General features: G+C 42.2%; 1 protein-coding gene across 1 annotated transcript; it reads left to right on the top strand.

Moving 5' to 3' along the window:
* The first annotated feature begins 5704 nt into the window (after positions 1-5704).
* Positions 5705-12281, top strand: LOC119144992 (transmembrane protein 14C-like). Its single transcript, XM_037380988.1, has 5 exons — positions 5705-5773; positions 5972-6055; positions 8539-8640; positions 11402-11489; positions 11691-12281. Exons 2-5 carry the CDS (start codon positions 5980-5982, stop codon positions 11746-11748), a joined length of 324 nt encoding a protein of 107 aa, XP_037236885.1. The 5' UTR covers positions 5705-5773; positions 5972-5979; the 3' UTR covers positions 11749-12281.
* Positions 12282-12648: the final 367 nt, after the last annotated feature.

Genomic DNA, 12648 nt, shown 5'->3' with positions numbered 1-12648 from the left:
TTTTAGTGTTGGAAAAGTTACTGTTCATTTGACTTAAAATATGATCTGCCTTTGTCATGCTGTTGGAAGAAGGGTTCGCCAGAGTCAAGAAGACGTCTGCTCAATATGAGTTATGCATCTTGCTCAACTTTATTAGTTTCTAACACTATATAGAACCGACACACATGCATATTCGTAAAGCAGAAATATAATTGGTTAGTAGTCTCTAAACACGCGCGGTTCTCACACCCCTAATTATCATGACTAAAATAAGCATTCTATCCATGTAGCTAATTGTGTTGCTGTGCTTCAGCCTTGTAGTTAGTATCTCCCTATTTTCCCATACCGGTCCCTATCTTTCTTGGCCCTGCACCTGCTTTCCCAGCAGCTGTAGCCTGTTACAGCCACGGCCTGTTGGCACAACATAGTTACTCGGTCTCAGGATTCAAGAATAGCTCAAGGCTACCTTTCTCGTTATCTTCAGCACAGCAACTTCAGTACAATTCTGATTACAGGCCTATTCTAATACCAGGCCTGGATTGTGCAGATCTTCAGAGATTCTAAAACCATGCTTCTGCAGCCATTCTTCTGCAGTTCCCCCTTTTTTCTTTTGCACAAGCCAGGCCTGATTGGTTATGTTAAAAACTACTCTCTTTAAACAAGAAAAAACATATATTCTTAGCGTTTAATGCAGTCATTGCTCCTGGCATAAAGACGGAAGCTAAGACGTTTGTTGTTACAGACTGCAGATCGACTTGGTCATTACATGTTTCATCAAAGGTGTGCAGTGCCCTCCGTGATCTATGAAATTGTGGAGTCATTTTCAATAAGTCTTTCACACGTGGAGCAAACAGAGTTAAAGGCCCTAAATAACATGGTCCACCGACAGGATTCAAAGGAATCCCTGGCCATGCTCTATCTCCACGTATCAAAAAGACTCCCGGTGGCAACTGATAGCCCCCTGATACATTTACATGTAAGCCTCCAGCTTTCAGTTCACCCCAATTAGGTGAACCGGTTAAATTTTGAAACCTTGTATCAAACTCCCATTCACCTTGACGCGCTAGCCACAATCGCCACGGTTCACCAAACCAAATTACTCCAGTGCCATTTAGAGCTTGAAGTGGTGGTACCGGGTCCTCGCATTCTGGCATTCCCGTTGCAGTCACATTAACGTATTTAACAGGCGTAATGCTGCCTAATAGCTCTAACTCCTGCAATGGCAAATGATATGGTTGATTCAAATTCTCAATAACCGTTTTCTGCCATGCTGCATTATGCATAGAAGGCCAAACAAATTGCCCATTCGGACTCATACATGTACCATTCTGATTGGAAGTCAGATCCACTGTTTTAACATTTCAAAAAAACATCAAAATTTGTTTCATTCTCTTGCAGGGGAATACCAATTAAACAAATTTTAAAAGGGTTGTCTGCTTGCTGCAAACTCAAACAAAAGTCTGTTACCCCCGTGATATTTGCCCATGTCACCCATATGTTTGTTCTAGGCAAGATGTCAAAAATACTTTGGCCAATGGGTAAAAAATTCATCAAGACCATAAACCAAGTCCACCACTTAAACATGTTTAGTCCTACAATTTCCACCTTTTTTTTTTTATTTTATACCACCCCACAAATCTGTGCTTTCACAGATTCTGATGATGTATACTGTCTCCAATCAGCACAGTATTACACTAGTCGTATGCTTTCTCTTGTTTCATGCCCAGTTACTAATCAAACACATACACTCTTTACACCATTTACATTTAAGCTTTGGCTTACAGAACCGTTTTACCCCACATAGCATACATCAGCACAATACCCACGGGTTACATCCCTTACAACATAGAAAGTTTATTTCGTCTGCTTGCTCTGAGTCTTCTCTTCTGTCTTCTGATCTTGACATACAGGTCGCACAAACTTGCTAGGGACCCACATAGGTCCTTTATCTGTGGAGATACAAAAATAACCTCTACCGATAAATAACACTGGATTAGGTCCTTCCCATACACCTGAAGCCATATTTTTATACAGAACATTCAAACCAGGAACTGTAGTTGTTTGGTTCCTTCGTGCTGTTTGGTGATGTATAACAACAGGTGATCCCTCTCTATCCTCCGTAAGGGAGAGAGAGTTTAAAGTAAACGACACCTTAGTCAACCGTTTAGTCACGTCTATGTCCTGCGATACTTTCTGTCTCTGAAGATAATCCTTCAGGGCACGGTTTGCCCTTTCAACAACTGCTTTCAGTTCTAAGGTTTGAAGGTTGTGCCGTGGTTCACCGGTGATCACTTGTTTCTGCCACTGATTATCGGATTGCCAAACACACGCAGTCTTCTTCATCTTTCGTCCTGCATCTGTAAACACCGTTGGCCCTTCAGCTGGTCTTTTTGAGCGTAATGGTCTCGCAATCCACTGATAATGTTCTAACATCTTCCAGAGAGGTCCTTTTGGCCGGTTGTTGTGTACAACACCTGTATAACCCATCAAGGCTTCCTGTATGGCTGTTGAATGTCTCAGAAGCCATTCATAATCATCACCACGGACTGGAATACTGATATCTGCTGGTTCAGTCCCATCAATTTCAACAATCCTGTCTCTTCCTTTTCTCACCAAGGCTGCTACTGCTTCAGGGTGACTTAAAATACGATGTCTGGGTTGCAATAGCAAAAACAAGCACTCTAAAATGATCGCCGTATCATGCATTAACTTTTCTACTGTAAGAAGGAACATGTTAAAATTACTTAAAATATGATGATCACATTTCGTTCCTACATTCACAGAAAATTGTACTTTCTAGTTCTTGACATAGACTTACATATAGAGTTTATAAGCAAAATGCTTGGGTTTTTTACTGTGTCCGTACTTCACGCATCTGATTTTTTTTTAAGTCTTTACATCCATCGTTCAAATGATTGAAATCTTTTTTTCAGAATATGATACATATTTTTAGGGGGAAAAGTTTATATTGATAAGATTTTCCCTTCCCCCTTCCCATAGTATTTTTTCAAGTCCTTGATCTGAGCCGTATTGTTAGGAGAAAAAAAAATTATCTAACATTCAAAATGTTTGTCATGCTGATAAAATGTCACCCATCTTAAACAACAAGTGAATTCCTGGCCTTCTTAGTCAGTGGGAACAGGATTTTATCCTACGTGTTATTACAAATACACAGTAGGAAAACCAAAGCTGAGCTGGATAGAACAAGGTCAAATAGCTGTACTAAGTGTTCTCTTTTTTTTTTTTTTTTTTTTTAAGTAAGGCATTTTAATATTGTTTTCTGCACTACTGGAGTAGTCATTATTTCTTCTGTTTCCAAGGAGCAGTTGGAATCATGCTTTATTCTGATTCGCTTTGGTAATAATCTGTTCCTCCGTCTTTGTGTAGCCAGAGAAAAGGTAGAGAAAATCAGAAAAAGGATTGAGCCAAATGCGGGGGCAGGAATGCAGGCTGTCTTGGGGATGTAAAACAGGATACAACTCCCCTCACCTCTGTGTAGGCTCTGTCACTGCAGCTAAGTAAGCATCCTCGGTGCTGCTGGAAGACTGCTCACATGGCAGTATTCCCTTGGAGGTGGGCGTCTGTATCTTCTGTGAGTGTTCCCCTTATTTAGCTAAATGATCACAACCTCTTGTCTGAATATCCAGCGTAGTTGATTTATATGACCCCAGTTTAATTCAACATTAAACATTCAATTGTACTTTATTTTAATTTGACACAGCTTTTAACTTTAACAGTGCTCTGAATGTGTGTGTACATAAACACAGGCAAATAATGCGGGGCCTAAAATGGTGTGGAGACTTGGCAGGAAAGGTACCAAATCAGATTTTTAATTTATAACAAGGCTCCTGTAGTACATAGAGGGCTTACAAAGTGTAAGCTTAAATAAGAGACTTGTGTAAAGTGTTTTCACTTGTAAAGTGTTACATCTATTTTATAGTCCTTATCTTACATCTGTTCTTGACAAAATGGCTGCCGCTACTAAAACAGTTTTTATTGTTTTAATGTTTAAATCCATGAGTTTATGGCCATGGATATCACACTTATAGAAGCAAACTCTCCTGAACACCAGGGAAGCATCCAGTCTGCACATAATTTTAAGAATTAAAAAGCAGAAATGCCACAGAATTTTGGTTCTAAGGTTTAGGCTTACAAGTAAATATTAGACATTTGTAAAAATACAAACTCCCCGTATAGTAACAAAGAATTATGCACGTCATGATACTTGTCACAATTTGTAAACTGGAGACAGAGAAGACAAGTCCTGCCAGTTTTTAAGTTGAAATACAAGAAACAGTCCTGAGAGAACTCACATTTTTATACTTGGAGTGAATGCTCAGCTACTGAGCAACTTTTCTGGTTGTTTCCTTGTGCACATCTTCCTTTTCAGCGGATTTTCCATTCTAGTTTTCAGGGAACTGCTTAGAATGATAGAGGGGAGGCAGCAGTGCAGAGAGGAGATGCCTGCGGTGAGAAAGCCCTCGCTGTAGGGCGAGCGCGCATGATGCTGCTCTGCAGCGGGAGCCATGGCTGCATGCAGCCTGGGGAGCTGCTCCTCAGCTGGGCCCCCCCTGGGGAGTTCTCCCAGTTTTCCTGCTTCAGAACCCCAGTGCTGGATTACAAAGCAAAGCCCAGTGAACCCCAAACCTCAGCCATTACAGAGCTTGAACAGAAAAGGGAACCCCATCCGGCATAGGTTGGGTCTGTGTTTGTTGTGGCACTTTTCAGGGAGACAGGAGAGATCTGTTTATGCGGCCAACAAGGGAATTAAACTGCTTTCCACTTTCTGACCATGAGGCTAATTGATGAAGCTGGGAAAATTTGAAAATGCAGGTAGAGAAAGCTACGTTTTGCAGAAAGCACGGGCTCCTGATGTTTTGTGGCTTCTGTTAGGAAGAGGAGCTGAAGCCCCTCAGCTCAGGGGCCCGGCTGGAGCAGCGCTCGCTCTTTCCCTATGGTTCAATGGCCACGGGCGGTAAGTGTACAGAAAACTGGAATGAATCCTGCAGCACCACTGATGTGAAGAATGCCAGTTTCAGCACTTGGGGTGGGAAGAGAAAGAGTTTATCTTTGCAGACAGTTAGAAACATCTCTAAATTTTTTCCAGATTTAAAAACAAAACAAAACACCTTCTTTGGTTTTTTTTCTAATGTTTTATAATTAAAAAGGTATTTTCCATCTCCCACTGTTGTATAACTTCTACAGGGGAAGGCTCCCTTTTTCTGTCGCATCAGGTGTGCTTGTAATTTGAAGATAGAAAATCCACTACATCTTCGACAAAAGGCCTATACTGACATTCCTGACCAAAGCCATGAGCAGCCTGGGGGCTGCCCAGCGCCGGAGCTCCCACCACACCAAAACCCACCCCCCAATTCTCAGCTGCACCCCCACGTCCCCCCACTTCTGCTACCGGACTGGGATGGATGGGGGCGCACACGAAGGCAGTTAGGAGGGTGCTTTGCCCCCCCACTGAACAAGCACACAAAACACGAAGCCTCTCCTCATTTTGGGGCCACTCGGGCTTCTCGCTGGGGCACCCCCCCGCCCGCCCCCGCCGGGCTACCGGCAGCACTGCGGGCGGGTGGCACGGCACCCACGCCTTCCCCTCCCCAGCCCCCAGCCCTGCCCGTAGGGCTTGTTTGGTTTGGTTTTGAGTTTGTTTTTCCTTTTTTTCTCCTCCTCCCACCCGGAAGAGGGAAGCTGGGGGCGGGGCTCCCTGCCCCCCCCGTTCCCCGCCCCCCCCGTTCCCCTCCCCCCCCGCCGCAGCGCGCCCGACCGAGCAGCCGCGGAGCAGGTGAGCGCCGCCACCGCGCGTTTTTCCTGAAAAAAAACCCCATCAAATCCGGTTTTATCGCTTGGACTCGGTGTAGGGCTTAAGCTTTAGGCAGGTCCCACTCACGGACCACCCCCACCCCCCGGCAAAATGCCCTGTTTGTTTTTCTCCATCTAAAAAATGAAGCGATACTGATCTTCACCCCAATTTCTCTTCCAGTTTCCAGCATGGCAGTGGACTGGCTCGGCTTCGGCTACGCAGCCCTGGTGGCATCGGGAGGGCTCGTTGGCTATGCAAAAGCAGGTACGGTGCGGGAAGGTGCTTGTGCGGCCCCCCCCCTCCCCCCCGCCCCCCAGTAGCTCTGTATAAGCTGAGCAGCTTTTTCCCGAAGCCGCCTATCTCGAAGTTCACACAGACGTCGAGTTTATCGCTTTGTGCCATATGCTGGGAACCTGCTGCTGTTGGGGTGGGGTGATGTTTGGGTTGAGCTTTTGGCGCTGATAAAGCCCACGATCGGCTTTCTGGGGGATGCTGGTACCCCACCTCTGGGCAAACTGGCAAAAGTTTGCTTTGGAGAGGCTTTCTCCCTGCTGCTTTAAATTTAAGCAGTATTTTTTTAAAATTTAAGCTTTTTTTTTAATTTAAGCATTTTTTTAATTAAGCATTTTTTGAAATTTAAGCATTTTTTGAAATCGAAATTTTAAAATGTCATTAAATTTAAGCATTCTATCAATGTTCTGTATCTTCCAATGACATAAGTGACTTTTTTTGGAGATCTATTCTCATTGTGATGTTCGATGGTAACTGTAAGCTGCAGGGTGTTTTTGGAAGGATCCTTTCTTCCAGTAGAGCTGAACAATGCAAATCTGTCCTTAAACTTGTTCCTTTTCTAGGCTTTGCATCATAAGCGTACCCTCTGACCTACTGCTTTCATTTCCTGAGCTTTTCCTGCGTTTGCCCTCCTCTGGACGGAGCTGTGCACTCATCCTTGCTGCAATACTGTCTCTTTCAGCTTCGAAAATCCATAAACCATCTTAGTGCTTGTGAGCTGAAGGGGCATTGCTGAAGCCAGGAAGAATTTTACCATCGCATTTGACTACGTAGATGCTAATGCCTATTCCAATCTGTTTTCTGTTGGCTTACTGCATCCTTTGGGCTGTGAGTGGAGTTTAGGGCAGGAGGGACAATAATGAGAACTTAAGTAACTAATTGCATCTGCATTTCTCTAAGGCTGCTATGAAATGGTCGGTGTCTGTCTTACCCTGTGGTCCCAGATGGGAGGACGTGGCCCTGCTGAGGCAGGGGAGTCCAGGTCACAGGATTTTTGAAGGGGGAACAGGAACTTGTATGGTGACTTGTAGGGGAAAAAAAAAAAAAAAAAGGCGATCACATCCCTACTAATAACTTGGAGAAACCAAAAGGGAATGGAGCTTTCATCCACAGAGCTAAGATGGTGATCTGGTTGGTTTTTTTTACAGCCAGGTTTATTTACCCCCACAGATAGTGGTCAGTAGTAGGTACCTTGGGAAGAACATGAGAACAGGGAAAGCAAAGAGTGAGTAAGTGATTTTCTCTCTTCATTTAGTAAGTTCTCTGGGTCCCAGTGTTTTGAGACTCGGGAACTTCCTGAGCCAGAAATGGTGTGGTTGTCCTAGTAAGTGTGTGTCGTAGCTGCTTAAACAGTACCTTGAGGCATAAAATTCAAGGATATGATGGCCATTTCTTGGCTGCCAGCCTTATTGTGGAAAGAGTTGTAGCTACCACGTTAGTTCTGTGCAGAGCACCTACTCACTAGAGTGTGAATTTTTTCCTTGCACGTGTACGAGAGAATATGTGGTGCCATCATCTTTTACCTCTTGCTTTCTGTACCAAGAGCAGGATCTGAAGCAGTGTTACAGCTGCCTTGTTGATGACTGAGAAATGATGGCTTTCTGGTAGCAATATGCAATCCTCCTGTAACATTGAGAGGAGATCTGTATCAGCTTAGCTTTACAACCTTGCGGCTTTTAAAGGTGACCTGAAAAATGGCACTTGTACGGAACCACCCTCGGTAGCATCAAGTCCTGATTTCTCCATTAGCCTTATTGAGGGCATTCGCCGCTTGCGGTGGTCGTGCTGCTTCATTACTTGATGTAATCCATAAATCACCACTTTGGATGTGGTATCCTTTATCTTCTGGTAGTTTGGGATTATCACTTATGCTGAGGGCTTTCCGAAGTTTAAGTGAATCCAGGGAACCTTCTTCCAAAGCCTGCAGTTACCTTTGGGTCAGATCTGGGGTGTACTTAAGAGATACAATTTTTCTTATTCAACTCCACTCTCTTCTTTGGCAACTCTTTACTTGTCTGAATGCCCTGCTGCTCACTTCAGTCCATGTGCCCTTTTTCTGATCTTAAACACTTAATATTTAATCTATCTACTTTACTGCCTCTCAAGAAGTTCTGACATTACTGCGTTGAAACAACATGCTTCAGTTTGCACAAAGAAAACACCAATTCTTCTGCTTTTCTCGCAGTTCTTTCATGATAAATATATGAATGCCTTTGCTGTTGAAGATTTCCGTACTAATGCTATTTGTATCTTATGCAAGACTATTTGAACATGTTTCTTGGTGCAGATCAGCATGGTCTTAGTGTCTTAATAGAAAAAAAAATAATCTCTAATCTGCTTTATAACAGTAAATGTCCATCTTTTTTAGTTATTTTTGTTGTTTTACGAAACAGATAAGCTGATGAGCAAGTTTATTTCTGAGCTTCTGATTAATGCATTATCTTTTACTTGTTCAGGTAGTGTCCCATCGCTAGCTGCTGGCCTTTTCTTTGGGAGTTTGGCTGGACTGGGTGCCTATCAGCTCTCACAAAATCCAAATAATGTTTGGATTTCTCTGAGTAAGTAATTTAAAATTTTGATTAGAAGGGATTATATTTACCCTGAAATAACTGGGTACTTAAAGTGAGTACCTAAAAGTCTTGGAGAAGAGTTAAACTGATACTGTTATAAATCTAGTTTCAACACAATCTTTAAACTTGTGTTTTAGTGAAAATTCTCCATTAGTGGCGAGACTCCACTGCTCTCCCTGGAATGTGTTAGCATTCTCCCTGGAACTGTTAGCATTACTTAATTATTTTTTTAAAGAATGTATTGAGAATGCATATCAAAAACTGTTTGTCTTGGTGTGTCTCGCTCAGTGATTTCTCACATTCCTGCATCCCTTTTGCAACAAGTATAGAGTGTTTTGGGTGATAGTTCAAACTTACATTTTTTGTTCCTTTTCTACAACAGGAGAGGAAAATATCTGTCATTTAACATTAGAGTTTGTCTTTTGAACATCAGAAAACTACAGATTGTGAAAGAAAATGTGCCATTGGGTAAAGTGAAACTTAAGATGGCTTAAAAAAAATAAGCAATACCAGTATTTCACATCCTTCAGCAAAATAAAAATCAAAAAAGCATTTTGTGTTTAAAAACATATGTAGCATGTTGGGTGTGAATCTCCAAAATGCTGGTTTTATCTTTCTGCCATTTACCATATAGAGCTCAGGGCTGAGATTGCGTTAGGGTGGTTATTGCCTGCCGCTGTAACCTGTGTGTGCCTAAAGCTCATGCCAGTTGCAAAATAACATGACTTGGAACTTTTCTCATTCACCGCTAAGTTAGGGTACCTTGCAACTGAAGTGGGCTGAGAAAGTATGTGTAGGTAATTCTGGTAGCTTCATTGATGACTGACGCTTGTTGGACTGCTCTATCTCAGATGGTTGTGAGCATGTGTTTTAAGTAACCCTGTCTTTAGGGTTTGCGGTAGTAGTATCCTCTCCTCTCCATTCCTGATCTATAGAAGACATCAGTGCATGGCAGCTCTGGAGCACTGGCTACATTTCAGTCCCCAGGCTTTGCTGAATTGCTGGCTGCCACCATGCACCTGTCTTGTACCGGCGTGTTTGAAGGATCATAGTTCAAGGGAAGTGCTGGTAAACTGATGTCTGACCTTTGTGTGTCCTCTTTATGGCTGGATCCTGCTTTCAGCATCCTGTGGGAGGCTGAAGCATATCAGGAGATGCCATTCCCCTGCAGATTGCCCATACCCCTAGCAGATTATTTTATTGTTGCTGAAAACAGCAGAGATTGTGATCGGCTTATTTTTATATATGAGAAATACGTGGGATTACAAAGGTGTTGCGTGCCTGGGGAGATTTAACAGAGAAGCAAGTTTCAGTAATGCCTTTTCTTCTTTCTTCTTCTCAGAACCAGAGCTTCCCTTCTCCCTGACTTTGAGAAGCTAACTGTAGAGAGTCACTGCTTAATCAGTGCTTAAAGAGCTGCACTGACGGTAGGATTTGTTCACTGAGGCAGTGACATAGCATCTAGCTCTTTAATATGGTAAAGTCAGAAGCAAAAGGGGAAGGCCCAGTGTTTCTCTCTACTTCAGCATTGTCTACAGTGTGCTCCACTTCCATATCTGCTGGACAGGTCAAAAGCTGTGCATGGTCAAGCCTAAATATTTGGAATAAGCTGCAAATACAGCAAGCTTAAGAAGAGTGGGACAAAGTACTTTCCTAAATGTGAGAGACAGATACATTTCTGTAATTCAGTAGTATGTGGAGTCTTTTCCTCCTTTTCATGCTTTAAAGTTTTTGAAGTGTGTTCTGCTGCTGTTTTAGACAAAAACATTTAGTGAGCTGTGCATAGTTTGAAGGCTGGCCACTGATTAGAACTTGAGGCATTTGAATACTGAAATACAGGTCTTTCCTGTGTGTTAGACTGTGGTCCCAGTATCTTACGTGTCTCCTTACGTGAGATTGCTAGATGTCAGTGACGCAGGGTGATGTTAGGGAGGAAGGATGCCATAGCGAAGACTGAAGATGAGCTGGGTCCTGCAGAGCCAGTCATCACATAGAAGTAATGGTAGAACATAAAAGAGTGGTTGGAACAACATGCTGTGTGTAGCTGTTACCACTGGGTAGCAGTTGCGTGCTAAGGATTTAATTAGTCGTTACATTTTCCTTGTGGTTTTCTTAGTATTCAGTCATTCTTTGAGATGCAGTGTTCCAGGGGTTGCCTTTTTCTATTTTACTGGCACAGTGAAACTACCTGGCTCTGTGTCAAGTGGTCAGGGTCGATGACTTTAACTCTTTGATCTTAGTGGAAGGTGGTGCAGGGCTGAAATGCTTACCACTTACATAGCACACTTTCCTTTTGAAGGCTTTTGCGAACATAAACTAGTTAATTCTCAGAATGTCGCTACAAGTTAGACATGAAAATGTTCTCTCCCTTTTATGAGAAGTGGGGGAATTACGTGCACAGTGTGGAGATTCGCCTGTGCACAGGGAAGGAGTGAGTTCCAGAGCAGGGTAGCACAGGTTGTTTCCAGTCTCCAAAGCAGCACATTTTGACAAAGAAATTTAAGGAGTGTGTGCAGAAGCATATGGAGTCCGCTGCCTGCTGGAACTTCATTTAGAGAATTTACTCTTCACGTAGCGAGGCATTCCGAAGTTTAAACAATTTATTGACTCTTCTAGTCTGTCACATGAAGTAACCCATTCCACTTTTTACTTGATGCTACTGGTTCTCTCTGTTCTGTTCATTTGGAGTTGTAGCATCTCTCTCACACACATGCATTTGCTGACTGGGCTGTGTAATCTCTCCGTTCAGTTACATCTGGAACACTGACTGCCGTCATGGGAACAAGATTTTACAACTCTGGAAAATTCATGCCTGCAGGGCTAATTGCTGGTGTCAGGTACAACACAATATACTTTTTTTGTTTGTTTTTAACCTCCAATGTGTGATTTCTTATTTGCATAGCTAAACTGAGATGGAGTGAGTCATCTTTTGTGTATCTCTTTTGTTTCCATGCACTAGTTACCTGGGAAGTATTTGAAAATGAGTTGAAAAATTATTATTATCTTTGTTTAATTCTGTGTTTTCCCCTCTTACACAGTTTGTTAATGGTTGGAAGATTAGCACTGAAGATGTTGGAAAAGCCCCTTGATAAGTAGCGGTTCATTTTACAGTTTAGTATCTGGATAAGGAAACCTGATGATGAAGTTGTAAGAGTGCAGAAGCAAGAAGATGGAACAATTTTCTATATCGAGACAGGATTTTTTCCTTTTTTTTTTTTTTTTTTTTTTTTTTATATAACAGGGGAGTGGAATGAGTTAGTTACATACAAGGTGCCATTTGTTTCAGTGATCTGGTGGAGCTATTATTGTGTCGTGAGAAACTGGTCCTGATTTTTCCAGACACATTTCAGTGTATTTTAACACTTCCAGTTTTTATATTCCAAAATACACTGCTGACAAATATGAAGAGAGGACCTGTAATTAGGAAAGTATCCACTAAGAGGCACCAGGAGTAACTGGCTAAATACGACAGTGTAAGCCTTTCATACCGAGTATTCCAGTGTGCTTTACCCCTTGCGTTCCGAGTTGATACACTATGTCTGTATAACACCCAACAGATCTTACCTTTTTATTATGAAATGATGCTACGATGTTGCTTTTCTATGAATAAAATGTGTTACAAACCTTTACTTGGCATGCTTTTATATACTTTCTGTGTGTATGGAGGTAGGGGGTTGGGGTTTTTTTCCTTCTCAGTGGAAGTCTTTGCAGTGAACTGTTAGTATCCATGTGCTGTCTTATAATGACATTTTAAAATCACTTTTTAAATGGAGGGGCAGAAGATTAAATTCAGGACCTTCATTAACACTGCATTAAGACAGTGGTTGGAAAGGAACTTACTTTGTGGATTAATTAAGCAAAATCTGTGCTAGGCTAAATGAACAGTTGACTCTGATCTGGCCGGACTGTATAATTAGAGTGAAATAGTTTAACACCGTGTAATTCTGATCTTACAGGTTTATTTGACAATAGAATGTATCAGCATTTTATTTTTAT

Source organism: Falco rusticolus, chromosome 3, assembly GCF_015220075.1.
Source record: "Falco rusticolus isolate bFalRus1 chromosome 3, bFalRus1.pri, whole genome shotgun sequence".
In the NCBI taxonomy this organism is placed as follows: domain Eukaryota; kingdom Metazoa; phylum Chordata; class Aves; order Falconiformes; family Falconidae; genus Falco; species Falco rusticolus.
This window is presented reverse-complemented; position numbering and strand designations above follow the sequence as displayed.